General features: G+C 49.6%; 2 protein-coding genes across 2 annotated transcripts; one reads left to right on the top strand and one right to left on the bottom strand.

Annotated features, from left to right (window-relative positions):
* Positions 1-5,993: 5,993 nt before the first annotated feature.
* Positions 5,994-7,577, bottom strand: LOC127306950 (CBS domain-containing protein CBSX5). The gene is made up of 2 exons (XM_051337650.2): positions 7,139-7,577; positions 5,994-6,989 (listed from the first exon to the last, which is right to left on the bottom strand). Exons 1-2 carry the CDS (start codon positions 7,474-7,476, stop codon positions 6,134-6,136), a joined length of 1,194 nt encoding a protein of 397 aa, XP_051193610.1. The 5' UTR covers positions 7,477-7,577; the 3' UTR covers positions 5,994-6,133.
* Positions 7,578-11,226: 3,649 nt separating this feature from the next.
* LOC139832555 (uncharacterized) lies at positions 11,227-15,363 on the top strand. Its single transcript, XM_071822339.1, has 3 exons — positions 11,227-12,358; positions 13,769-14,610; positions 14,701-15,363. Exons 1-3 carry the CDS (start codon positions 11,227-11,229, stop codon positions 15,361-15,363), a joined length of 2,637 nt encoding a protein of 878 aa, XP_071678440.1.
* The last annotated feature ends 413 nt before the right edge of the window (positions 15,364-15,776 follow it).

The following is a 15,776-nucleotide window of genomic DNA, read 5'->3' as shown; positions in this document are numbered from 1 at the left end:
AACAAAATTATTAAGATGGGCAGCAGCATCATCAGTACTAACACCAGAAAATTGCTCTCTCATAACAAGATTTAGTAAAGCAGGTTTAATTTCATAAAATTTTGCTGTAGTAGCAGGTGGAGCAATAGGAGTGCATATAAAATCATTATTATTGGTGCTAGTGAAATCACACAACTTAGTGTTCTCAGGGGTATTCATTTTAACAATAATAAAAACAAGTAAAGCAAGCAAGCAAGACAGAAAATAAAGTAAAGTAAAGCAAGACAATAAACAAAATAAAGAGATTGGATGTGAGAGACTCCCCTTGCAGCGTGTCTTGATCTCCCCGGCAACGGCGCCAGAAAAATGCTTGGTGGCGCGTGAAGCACACGTCCGTTGGGAACCCCAAGAGGAAGGTGTGATACGTACAGCAGCAAGTTTCCCTCAGTAAGAAACCAAGGTTATCGAACCAGTAGGAGATGAAGGCCACATGAAGGTTGTTGGTGGAGGAGTGTAGTGCGGCGCAACACCAGGGATTCCGGCGCCAACGTGGAACCTGCACAACACAATCACAATACTTTGCCCCAACTTAACAGTGAGGTTGTCAATCTCACCGGCTTGCTGAAAACAAATGATTAAACGTATGGTGTGAAAAATGATGTTTGCTTGCGATGAACAACAGAGAACAGAGATTGCAGTAGATTGTATTTCAGATGTAAAAGAATGGACCGGGGTCCATAGTTCACTAGTGGTGTCTCTCCAATAAGATAAATAGCATGTTGGGTGAACAAATTACAGTTGGGCAATTGACAAATAGAGATGCACATACATATACCATGATGACTACTATGAGATTTAATTAGGGCATTACGACAAAGAACATAGACCGCTATCCAGCATGCTGCCTAAAAAGTCCACCTTCGGGTTAGCATCCGCACCCCTTCCAGTATTAAGTTGCAAACAACAGACAATTGCATTAAGTACTGCGCGTAATGTAATCAACACACATATCCTTAGACAAAGCATTGATGTTTTATCCCTAGTGGCAACAACACATCCACAATCTTAGAACTTTCTGTCACTGTCCCAGATTCAATGGAGGCATGAACCCACTATCGAGCATAAATACTCCCTCTTGGAGTCACAAGTATCAACTCGGCCAGAGCCTCTACTAGCAACGGAGAGCATGCAAGAACATAAATAACACATATATGATAGATTGATAATCAACTTGACATAGTATTCAATATTCATCGGATCCCAACAAACGCAACATGTAGCATTACAAATAGATGATCTTGATCATGATAGGCAGCTCACAAGATCTAAACATGATAGCACTAGAGGAGAATACAACCATCTAGCTACTGCTATGGACCCATAGTCCAAAGATGAACTACTCACGCATTAGTCCGGAGGCGGGCATGGTGATGTAGAGCCCTCCGGTGATGATTCCCCTCTCCGGCAGGGTGCCGGAGGCGATCTCCTGAATCCCCCGAGATGGGATTAGCGGCGGCGATGTCTCTGGAACTTTTTCTCGTATCGTGGCTCTTGGTGATAGGGTTTTCGCGACGGAGAGAATATATAGGCGAAGGGGCAGAGTCGGGAGGCGCCCAAGGGGCCCACCCCATAGGGCGGCGCGCCCAGGGGTGGGGCCGCGCCCCCCTAGGGTGTGGCCGCCTCGTCGCCCCTCTTCGTCTCCTCTTCGGACTTCTGGAAGGCTCCGTGCAAAATAAGACCGTGGGCTTTTGTTTCGTCCAATTCCGAGAATATTTCCTGTGTAAGATTTCTGAAACCAAAAACAGCAGAAAACAGGAACTAGCACTTCGGCATCTTGTTAATAGGTTAGTGCCGGAAAATGCATCAAAATGATATAAAGTGTATATAAAACATGTGAGTATTGTCATAAAACTAGCATGAAACATAAGAAATTATAGATACGTTTGAAACGTATCAAGCACACCATTGGGGAACCCCAAGAGGAAGGTATTATGAGCACAGTAGCAAGTTTCCCTAAGTAAGAAATCAAGGTTTAATTGACCAGTAGGAGAACGGCGTGACTTCTGAAGGTGTTTCTAGCTGACTTGTGGCAGGGTGCACTACCGGCATCAGCAACAATGTGGAACCTGCACACAACACATCCAAAATACTTTGCCCCAACTTACAGTGAGGTTGTCAATCTCACCGGTTTTGTTGAACACAAAGGATTAAATGTATAGTTTGGAAAGAGATGTTTGTTTACAGTGGAATTAAAGAGAACAGTACTTGTAGTAAGTATACAGAACGAATGATTTTATCAGTGTAAAAGAAAGGACCGGGGTCCACAGTTTACTAGAGGTGTCTCTCCATAAAGATAAATAACATGATGGGTAAACAAATTACAGCTGGGCAATTGACAGAATAAAGACCATATATGACAAGATGATTACTATGAGATTCATTCGGCCATTACAACATAATACATCGACCGTAATCCAACTGCGTCTATGACTAATAATCCACCTTCCGGTTATCATCCGAACCCCTTCCAGTATTAACTTGCAAGCAACTAATTATCGCATTAAGCAATGTGTGTAAAGTAAATAATATAGTATCCTTAGATAAAGCATTGTTGTTTTAGCCCTAGTAGCAACAACACATCTACAATCTTAGAAGTTATTGTCACTCTTCAAGAAACTAGAGGCATGAACCCACTATCGAGCATAAATACTCACTCTTGGAGTTACAAGCATTTACTTGGCCAAAGCATCTACTAGCAACAGAAAGAATGCAAGATCATGAATAACATATGACAAGTATATAATCGATCTCAACATAGTATTCAATATTCATCGGATCCCAGCAAACACAACATGTAGCATTACATAAAGATGATCTTGATCATGATAGGCACCTCACAAGATCTAAACATGAAGCATAAATTAGAGAAGACAACCATCTAGCTACTGCTATGGACCCGTAGTCCAGAGATGAACTACTCACGCATCACTTCGGAGGTGGACATGGCGATGTAGAAGCCTCCGGTGATGATCTCCCTCTCCGGCAGGGTGCCGGGAAGAGCTTCAGAACCCTCACGAGCTACGGTCAGCGATGGCGGCCACGACGGAACTTTTCATGGATGGCGGCTTGGGTATTTAGGTTTTTCCCGAGATCGTGAATAAATAGGCGGAAGGGCGATGTCGGTGGATGCCTGAGGGGCCCACACCACCCCATGGCGCGGCCAGGGGTGGGCCTGTGCCATGGCATGGTGTGGTCACCCTGTGGCGCCTCTCCGCCTCTCCTCTATACTCCGTCTTCGTTACGATAAAATATGAACTTCGGCTTTTGTTTCGTGCAATTCCAAGAATATTTCATGTACAACGTTTCTGAAATACAAAACAACAGAAAACAGGGAACTGACACTGTGGCATCTTATCAATAGGTTAGTGCCGAAAAATATATAAAAGTGCAATGAAGTGTAAGCAAAACATATATAAACTGGTGTAAAATAAGCATGAAGCATAAAAAATGATAGATACGTTTGCAACATATCATCCCCGCGTGACATGTGGTGGTTCATCAGCCATCCTCCTCGAAAACGCATGTAGAGCGAATTTGCTGCCACGATCTATCGAGTCTGCGCGTACACCCACCACGACCAAGCCCCCATACGTTCGCGCGTACGCCCGATTGCATGCATGAGTACGCGTCGTATTTCCGCGCGATTCACTTGCTAGCTAGCTCGCACCAATCTATTTAATTGACATAACCAACACAATCGGAAGTACTTCTATAGTATGCCTGACACGGACATGTATAGCTTGAGTCTAGACACAACGTGAATATAGCTACCGATCAAACTTACGAATACACGAATACAGTCACGTATAACACACGAGTACAGTTGTGTTTAAAACGCGAGTACAGTTGCACACGCGTGCGAGTACAAAAACAATAGCGCACATGAGCAAGTACAATCACGCACACGAGCAGGTACAGTCGCGCACACGAGAAAGTACATGTACAGAAGTACAGTCACGCACACGAGCAGGTACAATCGCGCACATGAGCAAGTACAGGTACAGTCGCGTACACGAGCGAGTACATTTACCAAGTAAAGCGAAAAAATGCACAAAATACACTAGAAGCAGAAGTAATTTTCAGTTCAAGCACGAGTACAGTTAGGTACACATCACATCTAAAATAATACTACTATTAGAAGTACGGGAAAAAATATCTCGAAACCTATCAACATGGGATCTAGTTTTAAAGATCTCGACACGAGGATGTCAAACGTGAAAACGATTTGTAATTTGAACTTACAGTTCTGATATTTTATTAAGAAAACGAAACTAGAAATAAAAAACAAAAGCTAACACAACCCACCCATGTCTTCTATCTCCTCCCTCGTCCCCACATCGCTTCCCTTACGACACGTGGCGAGTAGGGAGATCATTTTTCAAGGATTTTCTGGCACCACAGCGCGCCACTTATCAAGTGTGGAGCAAGCTAGTTACATTTCCTTCACGAAGGTTGGCCTTTTTCTAATAATTTTGTGCCTCTCTATGCAAAAAAAAAGTAAAATACATCAAAAGTCACTGAACTTGAGTCCCTTACTGGCCTTGGTCACCGTACTTGGCAATCCGTCATCGAATACGAGACAGTGCTTCATATATGGTCACTCGTCATGGTATAGCGTTGTATTTGTCGTTGTGGCAAGTGGTGGACCCCATGTGTCGGCCTCACTACCATCTGCAAGGACTATTTTCGAATCATAACAAAACAAAAGGCATAAACTAAAATCATCAATAAAGAGATAAGGATGCAGTTGCCGTCCTCCATCATGCGGTCGGTGTCGGCAACACCCGACGGCGCGCGCAAGTGGCGGTGAGAGGCTAACGGAGGGCAAGAGGGAGACCTAGAACTCGCGGCTACCTGGAACTCGCGGCGACGGTCAGCGACCACGGAGCAGCTGGAGGCGACCACCCGCTCATCCGCGCCGGCGACCGGAACTGGGCTGCGCTGCGGGATCGGCTCGAGGAAACGGTTCAACATAGGAAGGTGCCTCCGTCTTCGGAAGGTCGTCTGGGCGCTAAAGAAGGCTAGCGCGCGGGCGGGGACGTGCACGTGCTGCAGCTGCAGATCGACGCCGGTCGGCGGAGCTTCAGAAGACGGTGACTAACCGGTCGATCCACCGATAGAGCACACCATCGCCATTCATACCGGCCCTCCCAACACCTCCTTCCGCTCCCAATCAAACGTGACCACACCCAGATAGCTCACACACGCGTGCTGCTCCTCCCCTAAATCCCATGGTGCATTCCAGACCGGTGGCCAACCCGGTGAGCTGGGCCTTCGCGTTGCACCGCGGGAGTTGAACGGGAGCGCTGCGTACAATAGCACGTCATAGGGAACGTGGGTGGGGAAACCGCGCCTCACTCAGGGTACACGCCATCTTCTCCATGGCTACTCCGGCAACGCGGTCTTCGATCCCTTCTTGGCGCGGCTCCCTCAACAGCGCGGCCGGCGGCGTGTCCTCGGATTCTCCCCAGCTCCCCTGGGGCTGAGAAGGAGGGCACCGGCATCTGTGCTGCCGGAACGACGACCGGGCGCACCCTCTGCTCGGTTGCCGGCGCCAGGGTCAGCGCGTCCGCGCTGGCGCGGGACCTCCTCAACGTGAACCTCCTCCACACAGCAGCAAGAAGCTTCTTGACAGGGACGTTGCATCGGTGATGGAACAACAACGGATTTGGCGACCAGAATTAGAGATGTGTCGAGCCAGGCCATGGGAGCTGGAGCCTGGAGGTAGGGGACGGTTGGACCTTGACTTTTGAGGGAATCTTGTAGAAGAAAAGTAGGTTTTAGGGGTGTTTCTGCAATAATTTGGGGTCCTTTCACTCGCCACGTCAGCAAATACGGATGCATACTAGCTCCACTGACCGGTGATGAGCTTCTAACTCGTTTTCGATGACCGTATATTGCGTATTGCTAAGTACAGAGACCAAGGAAAGTAAGGGACTCAAGTTCAGTTACCTTTGATGTATTTTACTCAAAAAAGATCTTCTTTGGTTACAGAAATTGACAGAAACTGGAACCAACAACTCCCCACAGGCGGAAAATCTATGGGCCCTAGCTATGCCTGTACATCTGCAGACTACAATGGTCGATCACAAATTCACAACTCATCTGAATAGCACTCCGGACGGAGATGGTTCCGGAGCACAGCAAGCACATCGGCGCAGCTCACCACTCCGACTAGCGCACCGGTGACTTCTTCGACGACCCAGACGTGGCCGACCCGGTGCGCGAGCGCCTGGGCCATGACGGCCACCAGCGAGTTCCCAGTATGGCACGCCGCCACGTCCTCCGTCGACCGCCACCGGAAGCTTCCCGTTCCCGACGACATCCTCCTCGCGCGTCCGGAACGCGCCAGCGGCGAGTCCTCGTCAGATGACGACGTCGACGAGGACAGAGCGGCAGCGTCCGTCGTGTAAGCGGCGTCCATGAGGTCGCGCATGGCGTCGAGCCCTTTTTCCGTGAGCCGGGCTCTGACGGAACGAAGCAGGAACTCGGGCGGCGAGAAGTAGCAGTCGATGTACGTCATGACGTCGCCAGTGGAGAGCGCGGCGAAGGCGGCGGAAATGGACTCGACGTCGCATGAGCCGAGCACGCCCGGGCAGATCTCCCCGACCAGCGCGTTGTCGTCCGCGACGACCGCCACGGCGGTGCCATGCGCGATGGATGTGCGCAGGAGCGGGATGGCATCGAGCGCGTCGTCGTCGACGTGGAGGGCGTGCACGTCCCGGCAGATGAGACCAAGGGAGGCGACGGTGAGCGCGGCGACCGGGGAGAAGTGGGAGATGGAGCCGAAGAGGTGGCGGACGATGTCCTGCTGCGTGAGCACGCAGTAGGTGGCGGAGGAGGAGGAGACGTGGTGATGGTGGTGCTTCTTGCGGCCGGCGCGCGCGTGCAGCGGGACGACCAGGCTGTGCGATTTGTTGGCCAGTAGCACGTCGATGGCGTCGAGAAGGCTGCAAAGTTAGACCGATCAGTTTCTTAGTCCAAAATGTGCTAAGTACCGTAACACCATTAGTTGCCGTCATGCAATGAGAGAGACAGTCACGACCAAAACAGGAATCAAAAAGCTAGGGCGGCGGCTGTCGCGATTGACGGTACTCACCTTGTCTGTGGGTCTACTCGGCGAGTGACGCCGTGGTCACCAACCGCGGCCGTGATCATGGAAACGGGCCGGCTGAGCGCGGCGGCGGGGTCGACGAGATTACCGCTGTCGCCGCAGACATAGCACAGAATCTCGGCGACGCTGACCTTGACGACGGACACGGCCGTGGCCGTCTTCTTCGCGTCCGAGGACGCGGCGTCCACAAAGACGAAGGGGTCGGCGCCGGCGCGGAGCGTGGCGAGCGCGGCCGCGATGGGAGTCGACTGCGGCAGAACACGCACCGCCGGCTTGCCGATGCAGAGGTCGGAGACGACGTGGGACAGAATGCTCGACGCCATTCACGCACACTTATATGTCGCGTACAAACGATCCACCAAGGGAAACGGGAGATTGCAGAGATAGCCAGAGAATGTATACACTGTTGTCGGGCGGGCGAGAGTGCGTGGTGCGATTCTGCTCATCTGCGGTGAGGGCTATTTATAGTTGGAGCAGATGCGACGGGCGTTGCGCTGTAATTTTGCAAGGATATGTGGAATGCCCTGCAACAGTAGTAATCTGTGTTTTACTACTCCCTAATTTGAAATGAAAAATATGTGTTTTACTGATCCTAAATTTTTAAAAATAAGATAATGATTGGTCATATTGGGAAGAAATCAGCAGCGATGTGTTATTGACAGAGGTAATTATGTGCACAATGTGAGCATGTAGACTCAAACTCAGACAGGCTGGAAGCTATCAACAGCTCACTGCCACCATGCTATGCTTTGGTTCGCTCCTCCTTAACTTGAAATGTGTAAATCAGGGCACTATCGGATACATGTTAGTACATTTGTCTATAAAAGGATGTTCTAAGTTTATCTATATTTAGATATATCGATCTAGATAAATATCCAAATTTAAACAAAACTTTAACAACCTTTTATGGAATGAGAAAGTATTTTTTCCTTGATAAGGCAGATGGTTAACAGTGGTATGTTTAGATAGCTCAGGTGTCATATACGGGATCACCAAACATCTTCCAAGTTTCAACCATTGTGGTCCGGTCCAATTAGTACGTCCATGCTAGTAGTAGCACTACTTCGATTTGTTCTGCTCCATACAAGCTGGGAACCATAGTATGGATCACCAAACGCATTTTTAAAAGATTCCAAGATCAATTCAACTTCAATTTGGCTATAGCCTCATGCACGCAAGCAAGTGGTTACAAAACACACATGGTCGCGCTCGTTATGTTAACATTTTGCCACGACGGACACGACGTTATGTTCAGAGGAAGATGCGCCCTGTCCCCGTACGACACATTACAGTCCAAATACACGGATCACATATAAAATTTTGAGAAGAGGCACAGCTATATGATACCGGGATGCAGACAACTGCAGGAAGTTGCGTCTCGGTAGACGCCAAGCCGACGGTCTTCGTACACGTCGACGAGCCGTATGCTGCCGTGCAGGAACAGCTGGATTGCTGCCGTACCTATCGAAATGGGCGATGGCAGATCACATTTCACATGGTGGCGGTTGGGGCCGTATCGCTACGAGACGAGAGATGGCGGCCCCGAAGGATGCCCTTTCTCTTGTTCGCAGTTCGGTCCATGCCTGCCGCGGTCGTAGGGGTTTATCATCTTCGTTCCACGGAACTTCGTGCATCCTGATCGCAGCTCACCATGTCACGTTCACCTGTGGGCGTCGTTACATTGTTAAGGGCATCTCCAACCGCGCGACCCAAACCGCGCCCGCGCGTCCGTTTGGGACGAGCCGGACAAAAACGCGGCCCAGCAACGGACGGCCGCGGCGTCCGGGATGACCCAAACCCGGCCCAAATCTGGGACGAGTTTGCGTGGCCGCGGACGCCGGATGCTGGTCGCTCGCGTCCTCCCCTTGTCCGCCCCTGGCCCGCCTGTCTGTCTCCCAAAACACAAACCCCTCGCACACATCTCCCGCCGCTCCGCCGCCAGCCAAGGACCGGCAATTTGGGAGAGGCGTCGACGCCGCCACCGTCGCCGACACGCCGGCAAGCGGGGCGGAAGCATAGGTCGCGGCCCCGCGCTGCTTTCGCCGCATCGTAGCAGAGTCGGAGGACGCCGTCGCCGTCGCCGCTGTCCTCCCACTGTCGCGAGACCTCCCGCCGTTCGCAGCTGCGCCGTTGCCGCCGGAGGTGAGTTCTCGTGCACCGTGTTTGCAGACCGCAAGTCGGCCGAGACGGCCATGGCCTGCAGGTCCGTACAGACGCACCAGATGGCCTCCGCGTGCGACGTGTTCGATGAAATGGGCATACTAAAATTTGTCCATTTTCATCTGTAGATCATGTGGACAGCGACGACGACTACTTCTTCAAGAACTTCATCGACACGTCGTCCGACGAGGACTCGGACGACGAATTTTTCACGGATGCTGCGCTGATCATCCACGATCACATTGTCTCGCAGATCCCCGTGCACCGGGGGTCCTTGCCGGGGCGCGCCGCCGCCTTGGACCGCAAAAGAGAACGCGGCCAGGACCAGCTCTTCACCGATTACTTCCACCCCGAGGCATTGTACACGCCGGCCCTGTTTCGCCATCGTTTTCGGATGTCCAGACCGTTGTTCTGCCGGATAATGGATGGCGTCAAGCTCTACGATGACTACTTCCACGCGAAAGTGGATGCAATTGGCAAGGTAGGCCTCTCTTCGTACCAGAAATGCACGGCAGCGATTAGGATGCTTGCATAGGGCGTTGCCGGCGATTTCGTAGATGAGTACACGCGCATGAGTGAGTCTACCGGCTTGGAATCGATGTACAGGTTTTGCAGAGCTGTGATTGGTTCTTTCGGAGAACAATACCTTGGCAGCATAGACTGCATGCACTGGGAGTGGAAGAACTGCCCCTTTGGTTGGCAGGGGGCATACAGTGGCCATTCTGAGGGGTGCACAGTCATTCTTGAAGCTGTTGCTTCACATGATACATGGATTTGGCACTCATTCTTCGGAATGGCTGGCTCGCACAATGACATCAATGTGCTTCAGCGCTCTCCGGTGTTCGATAGGCTAGCGTACAGTCAGTCCCCTGATGTGGATTTTGAGATCAATGGCCACCACTACACCAAGGGTACTACCTTGCTGATGGTATCTATCCACCTTGGGCTACACTCGTGAAGACAATCCGAAAACCCAACTCAGTGCAGGAGGCAAGGTTTGCCAAAGAGCAGGAGGCAGCCCGGAAAGATGTCGAGCGGGCGTTTGGCATCCTTCAAGCTCGTTGGGCTATCGTCAGACACCCTGCCAGAGCCTGGGATGTGCAAACTCTGTGGGAGGTGATGACCGCATGTGTAATCATGCATAACATGATTGTTGAGGTAGAGCGGGACGATTCACTCTATGATAATGACTGGGAGGGTCAGGGAGAGTTGGTTACTCCTCAACGTGGCCCGGCATCATTCCAGGAAGTTCTTCATGCACACCATGAAATTCGAGATCTAGCTGTACACAACCAGCTGCAGGCAGATTTGATCGAGCACGTCTGGCAGCATGTAGGCAACAATGCTGCAAACAACGATGATGAAGGAAATCCGGAAGCCTAGATCATTTGTATCGGTTTTTCATTTTTTTTTGAATAATACTTTATCCTTCATTACGTGGACAATGTAATGTGTAATAAATTTTGAGCATTTCAACTATTTTATATATTTTCTACAATTTATTTTGTGTTTTTATAGTGGATTTACAAGATAAAGTACTGTACGGGGACGCGACCCAAACCTGCCGCGTTGGGCGCAGGGCGCGACCCAAACGGACGCGCGTCCGCGCGTCCGCTCGGCCACCCATGTTAGACAATAGAGATTTAGTCAGATACGATCTGTTTAGTTGTAGTCGTGTCTGTAACAAATACGATTCATCTTCTGTAACCTGACTCGGTCTGTAACCTGAACCAATATATATATGAACATCAGGTGCTCGGCAGAGGTATCCGAGTAGACCCTAATACCAGTATTCCAAACTTTTACATGGTATCGAGAGCAGGCTCTTCCGCCTCGTCTACCTGATCGCAGACCTTCAACGGATTTTTTTCCCCTGTGCCGTTCTAGATCGGCATCGCCCCAGCTCGCTCGCCATGGCGTCCTCAAGCAGCTTCACCCCGATCAATCTCGGGAACCCTCCGTCTGAAAAGCTTACCAGGAACAATTTTCCTCTATGGCGCTCCATGGTTCTCCCTGCTATTCGCGGGGCACAGCTCGTCGGCCTGCTAGATGGTTCCGACCCAGAGCCGCCCAAAGAACTTGCGCCAACCGCGGCCGAGAAGACCGCAGATGATCAGGCGAAACCGGTGCCCAATCCGGCATACGCAGCCTGGCTTGCACGGGACCAATCTGTCCTGTCTTATCTTCTTCAATTGCTCTCCCTTGAGATCTTGCCCCATGTCCACCGGATTGAAAGCGCCGCCGGTGTCTGGCGAGCTCTAGCGGAGATGTTCGCGGCTCAGAGTGAAGCCCGCGTCACCAATCTGCTCGTGGCGCTTGCGAACACCAAGAAGTTGCAGATGACTACTTCTGAATTCCTGACCAAGATGCAGGGTTTCGCCGACGAGCTTGTCTCCGCCGGTCACCCCCTGCAAGATCGCCAGCTCGTGTCCTATATCCTCGCCGGGCTTGGTGGCGGCTACAATTCCCTTGTCGCCGCTCTAGGTGTTGCTACAACACCAATCACGCTGAGCATGCTCTACTCCCAGCTTCATGCATACGATCAGCGCCAAGATATGCTCAATGCATCGCCATCTGACGAGTTTGAAACCTCTGCCAACGTCGTATCACGCCAGCGTCGCCCTCAGTTCTTCTCCAACTCCGGTTCTGGCAAGCCCCGTGATCGTGGTGACCGCCGGGACGACCGCCGTGATGAGCGCCGGGATTGGCGCCGTGATGAGCGTCCTAGTTCTCAAAGCCGTGGAGGTGGTCGTGGCCCTCAGGGAGGGGGTCGAGGACGTGGCCGTGGTCGCCGCCGGACTACACCATGGGTCAATGCCACTTACCAAATCTGCAATAAGGAAGGACATTATGCAAAAGACTGCTGGTCCCGTTATGAGGAGGATGATAGCTATGGTGACAAAGAGATCCACGCCGCCTATGGTGTGGACACCAACTGGTACCAGGACTCTGGTGCAACTCATCACATTACCGGAGAGCTCAATAACCTGTCTATGAGGGACACCTACAAGGGCTACGACAAGGTCAACACTGCCAATGGACAAGGTATGACTATTTCCCATATTGGTAAATCAATAGTTCATAACCATGCTCGAAATTTTCATCTTCGCAATGTTCTATATGTCCCCAATGCATCTAAAAATCTTTTTTCCGTTCATCGTTTCACATATGATAATAGAGTTTTCATAGAGTTTCATCCCTTCTTCTTTTTGATTAAGGATCAGGTCACCAAGAAAATAATTCATAAAGGACGGTGTGTTGGTGGACTTTATCCCCTTATTTCCTCATTGGAGTCATCAAGCCCTCAGAAGCATGCTTTTGTTACCACTACCCCATCCCAGTCTCGGTGGCACAGTCGTTTAGGTCACCCCTCGTTCGTCATAGTTAGGCATATTGTTAGCACAAATAAACTTCCTTGTATTCAAGAATCTAGTCATGAGTTAGTATGTGATCCTTGTCAGCAAGCTAAAAGTCATCAGTTACCCTATCCTATATCAACTAGTGTATCTACAGTACCGCTTCAGTTAGTATTCTCTGATGTATGGGGTCCTGCACCTACTTCTGTTGGTCGTCATGATTACTATGTAAGCTTCATTGATGATTATAGCAAGTTTATCTGGATTTATTTGCTTAAGAAAAAATCAGATACCTTGGCTGCTTTTGTGAATTTTCAGAAGCTTGTTGAACGAAAATTTAACAGAAAAATTCTTACAGTACAATCTGATGGAGGGGGAGAATACATCAAACTTAACTCTCTCTTCCAAACACAGGGAATTTCCCATCTCATGTCCTGTCCCCATGCTCACCAGCAAAATGGCGCCGCTGAACGAAAACACCGCCACATTGTTGAAGTTGGTCTATCCCTTCTCGCTCAAGCTGGCATGCCCTTAAAGTTCTGGGATGAAGCCTTCCTCACTGCCACATATCTCATAAACTTGCTCCCCAGCAAAGTTATCAATAACGACACACCCATGCATCGTCTCCTAGGTACACATCCAAATTATTCATCTCTTCGAGTTTTTGGCTGCGCATGTTGGCCAAATCTTCGCCCATATAATAAACGTAAACTCGCTTTCCGCTCTACACAATGTGTCTTCCTAGGTTATAGTCCACGACATAAGGGAGTTAAATGTCTTGAAGTATCCACTGGTCGAGTCTATATATCTCGTGATGTTGTTTTTGATGAATCTGTTTTTCCCTTCAAAAATTTACATCCCAATGCTGGTGCTCTCCTTCGAAAACAGATTCTTTTGCTTGATCCTTCACTTCATAATTTTGAGCAAGGGCATGATACTATTGATGATTTACATATGGAAAATACTCATGCTACTGATCCATCGCATAGACCTGGTTCTGTTGTTCTACAGGATACAGCTCGCCAAAATATTACTGCCGGTGAAAATCTCGCTCAAAACAGTGCATCCAGCAGCTCTAGAGGCTCTTCTGACTTTTCAGGTGGAAACAGCAGCAGCACTGGATCCGATGCTGATTCCCTGCCAGCATCTACGTCGGGATCGGAGGAAATCCTCTCGGATCGTGCGCCTGACAGCAGCAGCAGCGCGGCGCCCACGGCCGCGTCAGGCCGCCACAGTGACACCTCTGCGCACCATCGGCAAGCCTCCACGTCGCGGTCTGAGGCCCGCAGCGGAGATTCTCCCGCCCACCCCGGATCTTCTGCGTCCGCGTTCTCGCCCGCGACGCCCAATTCCTCGGGCACACCGTCGGCTACAGCCACTCCGGATTCGTCTGGATCCTCGCCAGTCCAAGCAGGCTCTGTTCCTGCTGCCGGATCTTCTGTGCCCCCTGGTTCTGCTCAACCTGCTGTGGCTCCCTCTGTTCGCCCTGTTACACGAGCATCCAAAGGGATCGTCAAACCTCGTACATACAAGGATGGCACCGTACGATGGATTTTGTCCTGTACATCCGCTGAGCCGACCAATGTTTCTGATGCTTTGCAAGATGCAAATTGGAGACATGCTATGGATGAGGAGTTTGATGCTCTACATCGGAATAACACATGGAGGTTGGTTCCGTCACATGTTGGTAAAAATGTCATTGATTGTCGCTGGATTTATAAAATCAAACGCAAGTCCGATGGGTCTATTGATCGATATAAGGCCAGACTGGTAGCCAAAGGTTTTAAGCAGCGCTATGGGATAGACTATGAGGATACTTTCAGTCCTGTTGTCAAAATTGCAATTGTTCGTCTTGTCCTTGCAGTTTCTGTTTCTAGGGGATGGAGTCTGCGACAGTTAGATGTTAAGAACGCGTTTCTTCATGGAGTTCTGGAAGAGGAGGTCTATATGCGATAGCCACCAGGGTATGAAGATAAGGACAAACCCACCTATATCTGTAAACTGGACAAGGCGCTTTATGGGTTGAAACAGGCACCTCGAGCTTGGTATTCACGGTTGAGTAGTAAGCTCATTACTCTTGGTTTTGTTGCTTCCAAGTCTGACATGTCTTTGTTTATCTATCATAAGCGCAACACTACAATCTACATGCTCATTTATGTTGATGATATCATTGTTGCTAGCTCCTCGCAAGCTGCAACAGATGCTCTTCTGATGGATTTGCGTCAGGAGTTTGCACTCAAGTATCTTGGTGATCTTAATTTCTTCTTGGGCGTTGAGGTACAGAAGGTTTCTAATGGATTGGTCTTGAGTCAGTCCAAGTATGCTCAGGAGATTCTCACACGTGTTGGTATGTCCAATTGCACTGGAGTGTCTACACCTCTGTCCTCTTCAGAGAAGATTGTTGCTCAAGGGGAATTACTGGGTCCTGAAGATAGCACCAAATACAGAAGTGTTGTAGGTGCATTGCAGTACCTTACACTCACCAGGCCAGATTTGTCTTATGCAGTCAATAAAGTATGTCAGTATCTGCACGCCCCCACTACTATGCATTGGACTGCTGCTAAGCGTATTCTGCGGTATGTCAAACATACTATGACAGTTGGCCTTACCTTTGTCAAGTCTAATTCTACACTGGTTAGTGCCTTCTCAGATGCTGATTGGGCTGGTTGTGCTGATGATCGTCGCTCCACATGAGGGTTTGCAGTGTTCTTTGGTCCCAACCTTATTTCTTGGAGTGCAAAGAAACAGGCAACAGTTTCTAGATCAAGCACTGAAGCAGAATACAAGTCTGTAGCAAATGCAACTGCCGAGGTTATTTGGTTGCAGTCTTTACTTGCTGAGCTCGGTGTGCGATTGACACAGGTTCCTTGTTTATGGTGTGATAATCTTGGAGCTACTTACTTATCAGCAAATCCAGTGTTTCATGCTAGGGCCAAACATATTGAGATAGATTTTCATTTTGTCAGAGAACGAGTGATGAAAAAGCAACTACAGATTCGGTTTATTCCTTCAAGAGATCAAGTTGCAGATGGGTTCACAAAACCACTTCCTTATCAAGCCTTTGAGAATTTCAAACATAATCTCGACTTAACCAAGTTGTGATTAAA

Source organism: Lolium perenne, chromosome 6, assembly GCF_019359855.2.
Source record: "Lolium perenne isolate Kyuss_39 chromosome 6, Kyuss_2.0, whole genome shotgun sequence".
Lineage (NCBI taxonomy): Eukaryota > Viridiplantae > Streptophyta > Magnoliopsida > Poales > Poaceae > Lolium > Lolium perenne.
This window is presented reverse-complemented; position numbering and strand designations above follow the sequence as displayed.